Here is a 17,609-nt window from a genome sequence, read left to right on the forward strand (position 1 = left end):
GCCACCAGGGTGGTGCGGGAGGTACTGGGACAAATGAATAAGAATGGGATACAAAGCAAGCAAAAGAAAGCACCCATGAATATACCTCCCCATAGTCCCCTTGGTATAAATTTGGCACAGTGGGAGCAGAACCCTGACACAAAGAATAACAACAAGATCAAAATGATACATTATTATATTATTTAGTGGACTAAAGAAGAAATAAGATCAGACCACTTATTCTGGCCCCTACATAGGTCTTTTGAAAGGGAAATATGCCAAGCCTTAAATACTTATGTAAATGACAAGAAAGCTGTCAGTCAAGGAGAAAAGGATTATGCTGCTTACTTGAGGAAGGTACTCTCTGGGAGAAGTGAAGGTGTTTAAATTAGAAGAAGACAAAAAGAGGGACCCCTTAGACTGTCTTCCCCCCCCCGCAGCACCTAATGCACCCCCTCAGCTCCCTGATGGGCCTAGTCAGAATACCTGGGGAAGAGCTGCTCAGCAGAAGGAATTAAAAAGGGAAGACCAAGCAGCATCACTATACCCACTCTGGGAAGTTCCAATGGGAGGAGCACAAGGGGGGGTTGAGTTTATCACTGTCCCACTCAATTCCTCCAAAGTAAGAGCATTCAAAAAGGAATTGTGAGGTCTAGTTGAAGACCCTATTGGATTAGCAGAACAAGTAGACCAGTTTTTAGGACTTAATATTTATACTTGGGAAAAAATGCAATCTATACTAAAACTTTTGTTTACATTTGAAGAAAGAGATGATTCAAGCTGCTGGTATGTGAATATGGGAGAGGGAACATGTAAACGCGCCCCCTGGGGAGGATAAAATGCCACTACAGCACAGGATGTGGGACCATAATACAATATGTAATTTAGGATAATTCATGCTTATATAGAATATGATAGAAATATGCATGATATAAGTTATAATGTTTGTAAGAAATATCCATAAAAACTTACAAGTCCACACGCTGGAGCCGAGGGATTACTTCATACCACGAGACTGCCTCACGCCATTGCGAAACCGCAGATAGCAGCTGTGAAACCACAGTTAGCAGTGAGGAGAAGCCTAATTTGCAATTGAAAGTGCGTGGCTCTGGAGGAGATGAGCCCTTACTCAATAACAACCCGAACAATGAATACTCGACAAGTACCGGAGATCAACATAGCCAGAGCCATCAGGAACATGCACCCCAGTGCCAGCTTCCCATGCCCAACACCAGCATTCATTGTTCTCCAGGAACTGCATTGTCCAGCCCAATGCAGAGAAAGACAACATGAATATGTGTAACCATCAAAAGAACAAGAGAGACTCTGCCTTGGGCTAAATAAAGTGTATAAAAACTGCCTGGACCTGAAAGCTTTCGTGAACAGAGGGGGATCCGGTGCGGTAGAGACTGGATCAGTGTTCACCCAGTGCTGACCCCAGGCTCAGTGCTGTTGCTTTTCATTGTGGCTATCGGAGACCGTACCTCGGTCACGAAATGAAATCTATCTTTATTAATTATTAATTTGGCTTGATTAATCATTACCTATAACAATAACGACCCCAGGGGAAGGCAAACATGGAAGAATACAGAGCATTCATCAGGGGAATTAGGGAAACAGCTCCCCATAATCAGAACGCCCACACAGCGTTTGCAGAGCAACAAAAAAAAGGATGAAACTCCAACTGAACGTCTGGAGAGGTTAAAAAGGAATATGAGGCAGTACTCAAGAATGGATACTGATGCAGGACAAATACTGCTAAAAGTGACCTTTGACACATATGCCTGGCCGGATATAAGAAAGAAGCTAGAAGGATTAGAGATTGGCAAGACAGAGGGTTGAATGACCTGCTAAAAGAAGCCCAAAAGGTATATATATGAAGAGATGAAGAAAAAGAAAAGGCAAAGGCTAAGCTAATGACAGCTGCTATTGCTGAAGGAAACCACCAGACAAAGACTCACTCCTGTAGGATGGTGAGGCCCCAGTCAGACCACAGCAAGGGGGGCTGGGAGGAAATTAAGGGAAATAGAGCTCCCTTGGAGAGATGCCCTATGTTAGAAATATGGTTAGTAATTCGTGGAAATAAATGATGTATAAAATATATGTGTATAAAGTAAGCTACAGGTACACAAAAGGGTGGGGGGGGGGGGGGGGGGGGAAATCCCTTCCTCAGGATGGAAAAGACCGAAGCAGGATGGCGAAATCACGGCAGATGGACACCATGACATTTGCATTTGAAGGGAACCTTGGCTACATGGGAGATGGGCATTCACGAAGGCATGTGTCCAGTGACACCCAGGAGATGATGGCCCGGACGAAATACACATCTGAGATAACCAGGGTCATCAGCACCTGCAGACTGAATGCCCGATTCTGGGAATGGGGGAAGCACATTGTTCAATTCCCGGATGAAAGCTTTGTGCAGCTTGGGCCGAAGAAAAGTCCAAACATGAATATGAAGGCTTCGAAAAGGAAACAAAGGAACTCTGCCGCGGGCAAAAAAAAACGTATAAGAACCATGGCCTGGGAACAGTTGGGGTGGACGAGGGGGATTTGGTGCGATAGAGGCCAAATTCACGTCCACCCGTATCACCGACCGGGGGTGGTACACTGGCCGATTTATTGGTGGCTGTCGGGACTGTATTACGGTCGCGAAATAAATTTTATTTTAATTTTTTAAATTAAAATTGGCTATTTTTCATTTTTCATTTATAACACCCTAGAAGGGAAGAAGGGGAATTTAATTATCAGGGCCCAATCTGCCATTTTTGCAAGAAAATTGGACACTTAGGACGAAACTACCCACAGAGAGAAAAGGATCTGAAAATTTTCAAGGAGGTTCAAGAAACAGATGAATAGGGGAGTCAGGGGCTGTATCTCCTGGGGGCAAAATACCAACAGGAGCCCTTGATAACTTTAAAAGTAGGCCCCAAGACGAGGAATTTGAGTTTTTAGTGGATATAGGGGCAGAGAGGACATGTGTGTGTAAAATCCCAACAGGGTGTGAGAAAAGCGAAGGTACAGTTCAAGTAGTAGAGAGAAGGATTTAGAGCACCAGTCATAAATCATGTGGTATTTGAAGGAACCAACAAGATAGGAATGAGAGATGTTTTATTTGTACCAGCTACAGGATTTAATCTGCTGGGAAGGGACTTGCAACTACAGTTAGGCATAGGGGTCCTTCCGGGGGGGATAAAATGGTAGTTAAACTCCTCAGGTTAAAAGAGGAGGATGAAAAGCAAATTGAAGTAGTTTGGGTCAAACCTGGAAATAAGGGCAAGTTAAACATAACTCCTATAGTAATATAACCCCAACAAAGCATACAGCAATATCCACTCTCTCTCAAAAGAAGAAAAGGGTTGAAAACTGTAAATCATGAATTTAAAGATGAAACTCTGGAGCCGTACATGTCTCCCACAATACCCCCATATTACCAGTAAAAAAATCGAACAGGACATACAGGATCATCCAAGATCTGAGAGAAGTAAACAAAAGAAATATAGAATGATATCCAGTAGTACCAAATCCCTATACACTGTTAAGTAGAATTCCTCCATCACACCAGTGGTTCAGTGTGATAGATCTCAAAGATGCCTTTTGGGCTTGTTCCTTCACAGAGGAAAGCAGAAATGTATTTGCTTTCGCATGGGAAAATCCCAATACAGGGAGAAAGCAACAATTAGATGGACTAAATTGTCCCAAGGATTTACTGAATCCCCTAATTTATTTGGATGAGCCCTGGAAGAGGTACTGTAATCTTTCTTCATAATACTGGAGGTAGAACTTATATATTATGTTGATGACTTACTTCTCTCAGGGGAGAATGAGGAAAAGGTCTGAGAATCCACCATATCATTACTAAACTTTTTGGGGAGCCAGGGGCTTTGGGTATCAAAAGAAAAGCTGCAATTTATAGATAATGAAGTAAAATACTTAAGGCATATAATAAGCCAGGGAAGCTATCTTATTAAATCCTGAAAGGATCACAGGAATGACTTCACTTCCCCAACCAAAAAGTAAAAACGAAATCAGGAAACTGTTGGGGTTGTTAGGATATTGTAAAATGTAGATTGAAGGATACACTCAAGCTGTTAAATTCCTGTATGAAATACTGGTAAAGAAAGAGATTACATGGGAAAAGTTGAGCAGAGATTTGAAAGTTTAAAACAGAAGTTAATTAGTGTCCCTGCTTTAAGTCTTCCTGCACTAGATAAGCCTTTCTACCTATTTGTAGATGTGGAAAATAGGGTAGCCCATAGAGTTCTAGCCCAAGAATGCAGGGGGTCCAAGAGACCAATAGTATATCTGTCAAAATTGTTAGACCCTGTAGTAGAGGGTGGCTAACCTCTATCGAGGCAGTAGCCTCCACTGTCCTATTGGAAGAAGAAAGTGGACTTTTGTGCACACCCCCCATGCAGCTAGAAATATTCTGAACAGAAAGATGAAAAGTGGCTCACTGATTCTTGAGTGCTAAAATATGAAGCAATTTTTTTTATAGACAAAGATGACCTAGAACTAATTACAGATAAGCACCTCAATCCTGCCCAGTTTTTTAATGAGGAATCAGTAGAAGAACTAGTGCATGATTGCTTAGAAGTGACTAACTACCAGAACAAATTGAGAGAGGATTTGACAGAACACCCTCAGCATGGGGGGAAACAATTTTAAATTGACAGATCCTCGAGGGTGATTCAGGGGAAGTGAATGTTAGGATAGCTATAGTAGATGAAGGATTAGTGACCACAGAAAAGAGAAGGCTACCCCCCAGTTGGTCAGCTCAAGCATGTGAATTGTAAGCCTTGAAATGAGCCCTTGAGATATTGACATAAGGGAGGGGGACTGTATATACTGACTCCAAGTACATCTTCAGGGTGGTGCATACATTTGGGAAAATATCGGAAGAGGATTGTTAAATTCTAAAGGGAAAGAACCAATTCATGAAAGACTCATCTCAGATGTTTTAGAAGCCTTACAGTTGCCAGAGGAAATTGCTATTTTGCATATTTGGGGTATCAGAAAGGGACCACTTTAGAATTAAGAGATTTAGCAGATTTAGAACCTAAAAATGCAGCCGAGGCCAGGGGAAGACAAAGTGATGATGGTACTGACCCCTACTGGAGAAATTCAGGATGTACCAGTATTCAGTAAAACTGAAGAAGAGGCTCTGCTTAGAATAGGAGCAAAAAAGAACACTGAAGGGAAGTGGGTGTTATCTGATGGGAGGCAGCTTTTAAAGAAACCATTGGCCAGGAAAATATTAGAAAGCATGCATGATAAAACTCACTGGGGTACCCAAGCACTGAGTGATCAGTCCTTGAGAAACTGGCGCTACATGGGAATTTATAGAATAGCTAAACAAATAACTGAAAAATGTGTGATATGCCAGAAGGTAAACAGAAAAGTCATGAGGAAAACTTGCCAAGGAGGGCAAGAATTAGCCTTACGACCCTTTCAAAGCATTTGAGTAGATTTCACTAAACTCCCTCAGGTGAAACGGTGGGAATTTTTATTGGTAATAGTAGATCATTTAACCCATTGGGTAGAGGTGGTGCCAGTAGTTAAAGCTACTGCCAATGTGGTATGCAAAATTCTTCTGGAATTAATAATTCCCCAGTATGGAATGGTAAATCACATTGACTCAGACAAAGGGACACATTTTACCTCAACAATACTACAATAAAGTGGGAATACACTTTAGGTATAAAGTGGGAATTACATACCCCATGGCATCCACATAGTTCAGGGCAGGTTGAAAGGATGAATCAAACTCTCACAGAACTCTAACAAATCTTATGATTGAAGCCCAAATGTCATGGATCAAGTGCCTACCCCTGGCCTTGTTAGAGTTAGAACACAGAGTTAGAGTCAGAAGAGTTAGAACACAGTCTAGATCAGACTTAAAAGTTTCATCTTATGAAATGATGTTTGGTCTACGCTTTTTGACTTCCCCCAATAGCATGGCCACTTATGAGGAAGGGGAGGATTGTGTCAAGAAATATGTCCTGTCCACAGCACAAACTTTAGAGGAACTCTGGGAAAAGGGAAGAATCCTTCAAACTGCTACCCTAGATTTCAAAATTCATAGCGTTATTCCTGGGGACTGAGTAATGGTGAAATCATGGAAAGACCAACCTCTAACCTCCAACTGGGAAGGCCCTTTTCAGGTGCTGCTAACCACCGAATTAACTGTATGAACTGCAGAATGAGGATGACTCACGCTAGTAGGATAAAAGGACCAGTAAGGGAACTCTGTGACTAGAAAGTCACCACAGAAGGACTGAAAATTACTTTAAAACGGAATGCACAAGCTCAATGTGGCAAGTAAACCATGAGCAACCCTGCATCAGTCCAGACTGGGAGGGAGTTCCCCGTGAGCTTTATAGATTCTTTTGTATTCCCAAAGGCCAGAATCTTTCCAAACTCAGGGGCAGTGGTTTGCTACTTCCCCAGTCGGGGATATCAGGTATATACAAACAAACACCGGATCCATAGGCAAGGCTAGAGTTTTCGCTTTTGCCTGTGACATGCAGAAATAACAACTATTAGCCTTCTCTGCTGAGACGCCTCCCAGATTTTTTTCCTGATCACATACCCTGCTTAAAGCACGCTGGAATGGCACTCGAGTACAATGTCAGTGTGAAAACTGTGGCCAGCTCTGGCACTGTAGCTCACCCAGGCAGCAAGCATGTTACAAAATTTGTCAAGATAAAGGGAAAAGTTCCAACACTAATTGAGGGCAGGTACTAATTCTAACACTTTCTTGTGGAGTTGAGTGGATGATCCCTGATATTCACAAGCTATTAGAAGCTGAGTGGGAGGCTGTAGTAAATAAAAAACAGAGACCATATTTTGAATGCAGGCAACTACTCTGTACAATGGGAAGATAATATGACCCTCTTCCGAGAGTGAACTTAATAAGGGCTTACTATTTAAGGAGCTACAGAGAATCACAATATGAGAAAAGCAGTGACATAGGTAATTTTGGGATAAGGAAACCAGAATGCAAGACCAGATTAACCACTATACTTGCCACCACTCACGTCCACATACTGTGGGCAGCAACCTCATCAGGCATGGCAGGTGGGGGTACACATTATACTGGACTTCTGTTACTCCTTATTAGTCATGTCACATTTGGGAATCCAGATTATCCCTGCCGCAAATGCTACAGACCACTATATAATGGGAAACCCCAAGGTTCTTACTTTAGCTTTCATACCTTCATTAGCCACCACTGCTATAACTCCTCTCGGGTAGACACCTGCATACAAAATGACCGAACGTATAAAGTTACCAAAACTGTAGGGTCAAAAGAGGGTGTCCACAAGGAGACAAATGGATTTGTTTCCCCATGAGTCAAACCTGAGAATGGAAAAAGGAATGAGATTTGATACAAGATTTAATATAGGAACGAATAAGGATAAACAAACAAAGAAAACAGACACAGCAACCCACCACTCCGAAGCCAATTCCATGTGGAGGTTTATATGTAAAACTCAGACAAAAACTGGAAAATGAAATAGAAGTATCAAAGTTAGGGGAAAACTTCTTTGTAAATCTGGGAAAAGGATCAGCAGGGAGCTAAATGTGACCAGACGCTGGGTTTGTGGGGGAATATCTGAAGAATGGCCATGGAAGTGTAGTAGCCTAGGCCCAGCTGAATTTCGCAAATGGAACTGAACCAAAATAAAAGGGGAAAATCGGACAGAGGGGTGGATATTAAGTTCAGAAATAACTGGAGAGGAGTGCTTCTGACCTATTGGAAGAGAATTTTCAGACAATGTAGGACAGACCTCTTGTAAAAGATATAAAGTTTATAATGGAACTTTCACATGGTGGATCACTGGACCAATATCCCAATATTGGACCCAGGAGAGGAAAAAGAATTGCAAATATGAAAAGGGAATTAAACTTTTCTGGTGCAATGACTCTGAGAAAAATCCCTATTATGGGATCCCTGAAATATCTAAATTTTGGGAAAATATGAATAACCAAAGGAACAAATACTGGAAAGCACTGGATGGCTTATTTTGGATATGTGGGAAAAGGGCTTATTCAGAACTTCCTCTCCTATGGAAAGGAAGTTGGACTCTGGGAATTATACAACCAGGATTTTTTTCTGTTGCCAAGCCAAGATAGAGATGATCTGGGAATACTGGTCTACGATGCCTTAAAAAGAAAGAAGTGCGAACTAATTGGAGAAATTGCAGGATGCCAAAAGTGGGGTGGTGAAGAGTGGCCACCTGAACAGATAATACAGACATATGGTCCAGCTACCTTGTCACAAGATGGGAGTTGGAGACATCAGATCACAATTTATATGTTGAATCGCATCATAAGACTACAAGCAGTTGTAGAAATCATATCTAATGAAACAGCAGGGGCCATAGGTTTAGTAGTCAAACAGCAAAGGCAAACCAGAGCTGCAGTGCATCAAAATTTGTTAGCACTAGACTATTCTGTTAGCAGAAAAGGAAGGGGTTTAACACATCTGATTGCTGTCTACAAATTGATGATAATGGGGATGCAGTTTTGGATATAGCCACAAACATTCAGAAAATAGCCATTGTGTGTGATTCCCAAAAATGGGAATCTATAATGAATAAAGGATGGCTGGAAGATTTTTTTTGGAATGTTCTAGTGGAAGAGAGAAGGACTTGTAGTGCTATGCAGAATAACAGGTCTAATCTTTATTCCATGTTTGATCCCATGCTTTGTTCAATTAATCACTTATGTAGTCTAAAACATGCAAATAATGACAGTACCCACCCATCCAAAGTCGGGAACCACAGGACAAAAGCAGAAAATTATGTTATTGAGAAAAGAAAAAGATGATGAAAACAAGGCATTTAAGATCTATGAAAAGTATTAGTATGCCAAAAGTGCAGAAGTGCAAAAGTTCTAGCTCAAGACAAGCACAGTAACAAAAACAAAGAAGAGGGATTGTGAATTCTGTTTTTCAGGGAATTCTGTTTTTCAGTGAATTCTAATTCAGTAAATTCTGTTTTTCACACCAATCATCTCCACACCTGCCAGCTCACTGCCACCTTTGATGGCCAGAATAATTTTGCCTACCCCCTTCTCTGAAGGCCTTTATGCTGTGGGACAGACTGTAGTGTTACATATACATCTTCCATCCCAATGAAGTATAGGAGCCACAAAACTACCAGTCCTCTCCCAAAAGACACATATACAGACTCAATGAATAGCCTTTCTGATGTATTCTAGCACTTTGCTAGAAGAACAAGAAACAAGAAAAATGCCCTTGGCTTCTAAATCTGGTTTCTCTATTTTTGGAGTGGAGATGCTACAACCTCCTTTGAGATGGAAGTTGGAGGTAACCAAGAGCTATATCTCATCACTAGTGCTACATAATAAATATTTAATTTGATATACTGCTCATCCACTGACTCTTTGAATCTGCTTCACTGCTGGTCAGAGTTTAAATGCTGACTCTGGACCTTCACCCGTCTACTGCAAACCATGGCTGCTGCATAGGAGAGCAGATTTCTGGGAGCCTCTTTATGTCCTGCTAGTCCAAAGGCACACAGTGACCTTTCTCCACTTGTCCAAAAAGTGATCATAAATCCCCTGCTTAGGCCTTCTGGATACTATCATCCCTTCAGTGATCTGGAGGATTAAGGTCCTACAGCCTGCCTCTGGTTTCGTTTGGAAGGCAGTTTTTGTCTGGTGGGATCAGAGGAGCAGCAGCCTGGCGGTCTCAGCGCTACAAGGGTAACTGTAAGCCAAGGTTCGAGGAAGAGGGGATGCCCCAGACACCAAGCCCCTCCCCTCCCGAAGCCCGGAGTTACGGCCGCAGCGCCGTCAGTCAAACGGTGAGGGGGAAGTGGCGCGGTGCCGGCCACCGCCCCCCCGCTGCGTGAGGAAATGGCTCTCACGTGAGGGAGGCGGCAGCGCCCGGCTCACCCTGCCCGCTGCCCTAGGAGGAGGCGCGAGTGGGTCTGGGGCCGTCTGCAGCATGCCGACGAGCTTCACCGTGGTGCCGGTGGAGGCGCAGGGCGAGGAGCGGCAGCGGGATGGGCAGCGGCGAGAGGAGGAAGATGACGGTGACGAGAGGGACCGGGGCACTGGTGAGAGAGTTGTGAAGCGCCGGTGATCAACGCGTAAAGAGAGCGTCGGCTCTTTGCGTGCGGAGAAGCGGGTCTGTGGCGGGCCGACGGAGAGTCCCCGAATACTGCGGAGGGGCCGCATCGCCTCTCTGCAGCGACCGATGCCGGGCTACCTGTCCAGGTGTAGAAGTGCGCTTCGGGCAAGGGCGAAAGTCTGGCGCCCGGGGTGGCTGAGAGCCTGTTTCTCTTTGTTTCCATTAGTCAGCGCCGCTGGCCGAAAGGAGGAAGTACTCATGGACGGCTGTAGCCGGGGGAGCGGAGCAGCCCGCGCTCGGGCGCGGCGCCTGCCTGGGGCGGTGTGGGGCGGTCAGTCCGCCTCCCGTCTGCGACAGGAAGCGGGCGGAAGCAGCGCTGCCACGGCGGTTTAACAAACGGGGAAAATATGTAGAATCAATCATTTAGGTTGGAAGAGACCTTGAAGATCAGATCATCAAATCCAACCATTAGGCTGTCTTAAAAGCTAACTGCTGTTGGAGCACACTAGAGAGAGGGCTAAGAGGCAAGATTTGGACTGTGGAGAAGAGCACAATTTTACCTGCCTTGCTCCAGGTGTTTGTCCAGCCATGTGCTTTTGCATCAGATATAGCGTCTAGGGTTAAGTAGGTGTTTGCTACGAGATGCCGTCGTGTTCGGAGCCCTGCTTCTTGCTAGGCCTCGTTCCTGAAGCCTCCTGGGGGAGTAGAATCAAACCGGAGGTGGAGCTCGGGCATCGTGAGTGAGGGTCTGCTCAGGACAGCCCCTTCTGCAGGGACAGTAGTATTTCTCTGCCAGCGTTGCTGGGGAAATGAGTGATTCTTCACTTGCATGACAAGGCACTGCTGGGAAAGCAGTAATTCTTGTGGCTCTTAACACTTCCTCTTTCCCAAGCGTGTTGCAGCAGCAATACCAAGTATGGTGTGTGAATCACTGCTACCACTTTGAGAGCTAGTTCACATCTTGCACTTTATTCTGAATGCTCTGTTACAATTGATACTTCTGTAAAGGTTTGGGTGGGGGGATTAATTTTGTTAGATGATAACAGGTGAATAAATGGGGGATTGTAAAAGGCATCTTATTTTTGTGGTACAGGTGACATAAATAAGACTAATTCTGTGTGATGTGGGCTATGAATGTAAAGAGATAAAAACAGGTATTTGACAAACTTAATATATTTACATTATTTTAGGAAGCTAATGTAGTAAAACACCAAGCTGACACAGCTGGGTTATTTTCTTCCAAAGCTTTCTACTCTAAAATCTTACTTACCCATTAAAGATATATAATACATATAGTTGCCTTTCCCTTAGTATATTCAAACGATCATTAGATATTCTAATAACTGCCTCTTCTTTTTCTAAACTAAATGCAATTGAAAAACCAAAAGCTGTGACAGCTCAACAGTTTGTTTCTGTGATATCTGTTTGTACTAGATGGATGACTAGTAGTACAGCATTAATCTGGACAAATTTTCTTTTGGTAGAAGAGCTAGTCAGAGAGGCATGGTGTATGGTGTTTACTCAGATGGCATGTCAAAATACTGAATATACATACAGGCAAAGTTAGACAGGATTTGTTAGACTGCATGTATATATGAAGCATCTGAAAGGCTTGGAACATTTTTAAATCTTAGGAAGGTGAGAGGAAGAGTGGAGCTGCTACTTTCACAGTGGTTTATCATAACCCTAAAGGCCAGAGATTAAAAAAAAAAAAATTATATGATTAGGTAGTGTTTTGGGGACTAGTAGTTACAGTTGCAAGATCTATTTAAATACTGTTACAGATCAATACTGTATCAGTCAACTGGATAAATTTATGTATGACTCTTCCTGTGTGTTTGTAAAATTAGAAGTAGAGAAGAAAACACTGAAAAGGGAAGGCATTGATTTGTATATAATTTATAGGTGAAGAGCTCTGACTTCATGAAGAGATTAAATGCTACTCTCTGACAGAGTTTTGGGAAGTGAAAGATGTGTTGCTTTGGGTATTGTATGAAATTGTTAAGTTAATGCTATATAATCAAATAATTGTTCTTGAGTTATTCTTCTGAAAACTAAAGAATTCTGAAATGTTTGTACTGCTAAACGCTGCTATAGCTAAGCCCATCTAAAAGCCTGCTGCTCAGAGAAGGACTCCTTGCCCTTCTCACTGCTCCAGCCTTGAGAAAAAGGCTAAGAAGTAAATGATTTCTTTCCTTGTCTTCCTCTGTGTCTGGGTTTGCTTCCTTTTTCCTGCGCTTGACCATCAGGTGCTTCACTGGTCTGGTTCAGCATGCTAAACTGTGAGTAAACCAAACTGCTGCAGAGGTAAAAATGCTTCCTGTGGTTTTGGGTTGAGGTGAGTATTGCAAAAATTGAGAATGGCTAGGGTTGTGTCAAGGTGACAGGTAGGTAAAGCTGAGACCAGAGATGAGCATAAAAAAAATGAGAATAGGAACTTCCCATTTGACTTAGCCTATATAGTTTAGCATGTTATTTTGTTCCAGTTGTTTAGAAATCTAGCATGTTATCAGTTTTGATTGAATTGTCTGTCTTAAAAACCAAGTAGTTTTTCCTTGACTGCACGAGTAAATTTTTTTTTTTAAAAAAACCCAACCTACCAAATACATGAAAACCTGACAAACTTGTCCCATCAAACTCAGTGCTAATTTTTTGAGGGAATCAGCTGTATGCTGTTTAGTCATTAGATCAACAGTAAAGTAGTTTTGATTTTTATTAGCAAGGCACTTATCAATTAGTGCACAATTTTGTGCATTTATCCCCTTTAACACATTCTTACCTGATAATCATCTGTGTGGTAAAGGAGTAACCTGGGATGTTCTTTTTCTATGATCTGCGCTCCTTAATAATCTGAAATTCCATAGCTTCGTATTTTCTGACTATATTATACTTTGATGTATGTGAAATGAGTAGAAGACATTTGTGACACCCTATGGGGCTGGACTGTAGCACTAGTCACAGTAGTACTTCAGAAAAGGCAGAATGTTAAGTTAACGTGGTTAAGGGTGCAGCCTGCTGACTCAAAATATTCACGAAGCAGCAGAAAGATGTGCCTGTGTCTTTTAATGTGTTTTTAATATATTACAAAGAAAGGGTAGTCAGGAGATAGTAAATGGTTGAAGAGGAGAAGGAAATATGAATACATAGACAGTAAGGCATGAAGTTTTATAAGAAATTCTGGGCTTGATTTATTTTGGCTGTCTTGTTTGTTTTCTTTACACATAGTTGCAGTGACTGTCTAGATAGACCTGTAAAATTTTTGTAAAGTTGATCAGCTTTTTGTTCCTTAGCAGCTTTGTGTATCAGGTGTTTCAAGACATCACTAGTATTTTTAGCATTCCATTGTATTATTTATCTTGCCACAGCAGTTTCTTATTTAGAAACTAATGTGAGAACTAACTCCTGCAAATTCTTTTAAAATCAAAGACCCTCAAATACAAGGAATAGCAATAACAAACCTGGTCATCTACGAAGAAGCGATCATATAACTAATGAAGCATGGATACTGTGAATTTCTGTAAATGTTATTTATTGGAAAACGAGGGAATAGTCAACAGTTATGTGTGTGTGTGTATATGTGCAATGGAGGAAGATAGTTAATCTCACTGAGAAGTCTAGTGTATTTTCAGTCAACCCTTCAACCTTAACAGCCACACTTGACCATGCTTGCAGCATAGATGTTATGATCAGAGAAAAGTAGATTTTAGATGTTATTCAAAGATTTGATCCTGGGAACTAGTCTGTTCCTATCACTGGCATCCGTTTAACACTTTTTATTAGTTTAAGGCTGGTATAAAATGTGTAATGCATAAACTAGAAAACAGTGACATATTTAATTTGAAAGAGAATGAATAAATCATGCTGCCAGTCTAAAAATAAACCTTTAATATTTAAAAATATTTGTTTTTAATAAGAGCTTAAAAAATTACTAGAACTATATTTTAAAATGTTTATCTGCTACATCTTAAGTAAAATAAATGCCAACTCTTTCTACATAAAATCAATGTTTAAAAACTAACTGACTTGCTTAAGGTCTGCTAATACGTACTTTTGGTGTGTAAAAGAAGGTTTTTAATAGTTGATAGGTCTTTGGAATAGGTTAATACTACTTGTTGCTAATCTCTACTGATCTGTTTAGTGGATGTATTTTAAAGTGAATTTATTTGATAGAAATAGAAATTTTAAAGTACTTATTAGATGTGGAGATATGGGATGTTTCAGTGACTTGAACCTTCCCATATCACTAAGCAGGGTGTTTATTGCTGACAAAAATCCTTCAGCTTAATTCTCTTCAGAGAGTTCTGTGACTGTCATGTAGTTCATGTCATGTGCATGCCTCATGCTGCCTGAAGCCTTAATGACTTGTTGCAGAATTAATCCAGTGCTAGTAAGAAACAGCATTTGAAGTCTTACGCTAAGCTGGGAGGAAGGAACTGTCAGTTTCCTGTTTCAATTCTTGATACCTGAAGAATCATCAGAGGAGACTGATTTAATTTTCCTTAATTGTGAGTGACCAAGATTATGAAGAAAACGGGCCAAATCTAAGTGAGTCTCTTTACAAGACAATACCATGGTTCTAATATTCTTACTGCAATAGGAGCTTCCTGTACTTTCAGCCATATTTTAAAGAATTTATAAAGAGCTTTTGCAGTGTTTTCATTAGAAGTAAGTTGTGCTTGATGATAATAGTAGCCTAAGTAAAGAAAAATCTAAGATTTAACAATGTTGATAATATAGGTGATGGATGTAAGATTAGAATCATCCATTACGTAAAGAGGTTTATTTACAAGAGGTTTAAATACACTTTGTTCTGCATATCACTATAACATATGAATTGTGCTAATCATTAATAAAAATACTGCAAGAAATTTGTGATGTAGTAAATATATTCAGACATTAAATTACTAAAAAGAACCCAATAACATGAAACTTTGAGTTACGTTGCACTGAATTCTTAAACCAATGTGTCACAAAAATTGAGGCAAAGTGTGTTCAAACAAGTTTATGGATGCCTTTTTCATAATTTGCGTTATAGCAAGATAGTGGCTTTTAAAAGTTTGACTGTATTGCAGAACTCCAAGGTGGCTTTTAAAAACTTGACTATGTTTTAGAGCTCTAAGGAGTGCTCCAGTATGTGGATTTAGATTAGAAGTGTTAGGACATTTAATTTATAAGATTCTATGACTTCTCTTTAGTTGCCTGCCAATCAAAAACTTGAACATACAGGAAGGAAATATGCATGATAGAGAAGACAGAATTACAGGTTTTGCCACGGGCAGCTTTCTTGGATGCGATAGTCATATATATCAGTTTTATTGACTTTTAAACTTTATGTAGTTTTACCTTAAAAAGTTACAGTAACATTAAATGTTTGCTGTCTCTTGTGCAAACAGGATCTCATTTTCATATTCTCAGTTTGCACTGGCTTGTTCTTAATGTGACCAAATACTTTCTGAAGGAAAATATTACCATTGTTTTTATTTAAAACTGTTACGTTTCACCTGTGTATGGCTAACCAGAAGCTACCTCAAGGTACATGGACTGTGATTAAGAGTTGCCCTTTGCAAACTGTGAAGAATTAGGACTTTTCTGTTAAGGATTATTCCCCAACTGCAATTCTGCTTTAGATAACAACATATAAATTAGCAATGTCTAATGGGAATCAAAGCTTTTCTAGTTTAACACATGTGCTTGTTTGGAAAACAGTTATACATTGTCATAGCTGAGTTACTGTATTTGAGGTCATGTTGTTGAAAAGTTTATGTAATTCTCACTCCTTTGAACAACACCTGTATTCTTTTCCCATATAAAAGCTATCTACTTTTATTTTTTCAGATAGATGTTAAACTCTTACAGCATATCAGGAGAAAAAGGTGTTTGATTTTTTGGACAAAACATGTTTGAATACAAAGGTAAACAGGACCATTAGGAGCATTACTTGGATAGGAATCATCATGCCATATATAATGTGGGACAGTGAGGAAGCAGTGAATCTGGAAAGGATTTAGGGGTCAGACTGGAATAGAATATCATGAGCTTGGTTTAATGCTGTGGTAAAGAGGGCTAGCCTGATCCTTGGGGTAGAGGTGACAATTATACTTCTGTAAATAGCATTGACTGAGACTGGTGTTAGAACGTTGTATTTGATTTTCAAAGTTTGATTTTTTTTTTTTTTTTTTTGGTTTTGTGTAACTTAAAACCTGTACAGAATATTTCCACAAAAATAATTTAAAAGTTAGAAAAATGTTTTAGGAACTTTTTTGATTTTTCAAGAGATAGGTTGAGATGATTTGAATAAGTATTGTTACCTTCACAGAGAGAAAATACTGTGAGTGGTTAAATTTGGAAGCAGTTACTAGGATGTTATCCCTAGAAATTTGAAAGAAGCAAATTTAAATAGAAATATGGAACAATTTGAGATTTTTTCAGTATTAAAAACCCTTAAGCTTTACCTAAATTAATAGGGTTTTTTTCTTATTTCAGTTCTGAAAACATCAAAAGATGCACTGCTTAAATTTCAATATGATTTTCTTAAAGTTATAGAGCTTAGTGATCAAATTAAATTTCTGAGTCTGCAGAAAGATGGGAAATTAAATTAGATTAGATAGTCAAATATTTTTGTTCTAATCTATTGAACAGGCATCACAGTGCAAATTTAGGATCACTTAAATGATCGTTTCCTTGTCTACCTCTAGCCTTTCACTATAACAAGACAGCCTAAACATACATTTTTCATACTCTGCTACTTGTGATTCAGGAATGGGGAAGGAAGCAGAGGTGGAATTGTCATGAATGCTAAGTTGTTTCTGTTTGAGTAATTGCTCATTCCTACACTGATTGTCTCTGGTGACAGCATATGCATTTATGTTCAATAGTTCAATTCCTGTGAGGAGCAGCATGATATGGGGCTGCAGAGGGGTGAGTAATAAGTGTAAGAGGGGAATTGCAAAATTGTTACAGTTTGAAGGGACTTTTGGAGATCATGTAGTCCAACCCCTGAATAAGACGGCCACCTTATTGGCAAAGGTGGCGTCTGCATGTTTAAGATCTACTGTTGGGTTCTGGTTTAGACTGTATAAAAGGGGCCAGTTTGCATCAGCTTAGAAATTTTTACCTGTTAATATACGTTAAAAGTAATCTATCTGTTGGTGTTTGTGAGGATCACAACTCTGAAACTTCTGAAGAATATGAATTTGCATATCATGCTGCCTTTTGTGTCTGTGACTAGCGCTGAATTGTGACGTGCAAAAATTTTTATCTAAGTTTTGTTTGGTGTGTGGAAGTGTTAATAAAAAATGATCTGATGACATTGTCAGAAAATTTAAGGCCAGAACAGGTCTAGTGTAGTTTGTGATAATTTGTGTGGGTTACACTGCATTGGCATTTGGGGGACTGGTGTGTATGGGCATGCACATTGTGATGATCTGCATCAACACACTGAATATTACCTTGAGACATATCTCCTACATTCTCTTCTTGTAGCTGTATGTCTTGTTTAGAAAAGAAAATGTCATTGCAGCTAATT

The 17,609-nt window shown here is 40.3% G+C and overlaps 1 protein-coding gene across 5 annotated transcripts in view; it reads left to right on the forward strand.

The window, feature by feature from the left end:
* Nucleotides 1–9,869: 9,869 nt before the first annotated feature.
* Nucleotides 9,870–17,609, forward strand: part of LOC121356973 (solute carrier family 12 member 7) — a 70,938-nt gene continuing 63,198 nt past the window's right edge. For 4 of the 5 annotated variants that reach the window (XM_041473879.1, XM_041473881.1, XM_041473884.1 and 1 more), the window contains exon 1: nucleotides 9,870–10,070. In XM_041473879.1, the coding sequence (XP_041329813.1) occupies nucleotides 9,959–10,070 (112 nt within the window). In that variant the 5' untranslated portion in view covers nucleotides 9,870–9,958. Of the gene's footprint in view, nucleotides 10,659–17,609 lie in introns of all 5 variants that reach the window. The other variant, XM_041473882.1, reaches the window with a different exon arrangement.

Source organism: Pyrgilauda ruficollis, unplaced genomic scaffold (assembly GCF_017590135.1).
Source record: "Pyrgilauda ruficollis isolate IOZ18807 unplaced genomic scaffold, ASM1759013v1 scaffold305, whole genome shotgun sequence".
In the NCBI taxonomy this organism is placed as follows: domain Eukaryota; kingdom Metazoa; phylum Chordata; class Aves; order Passeriformes; family Passeridae; genus Pyrgilauda; species Pyrgilauda ruficollis.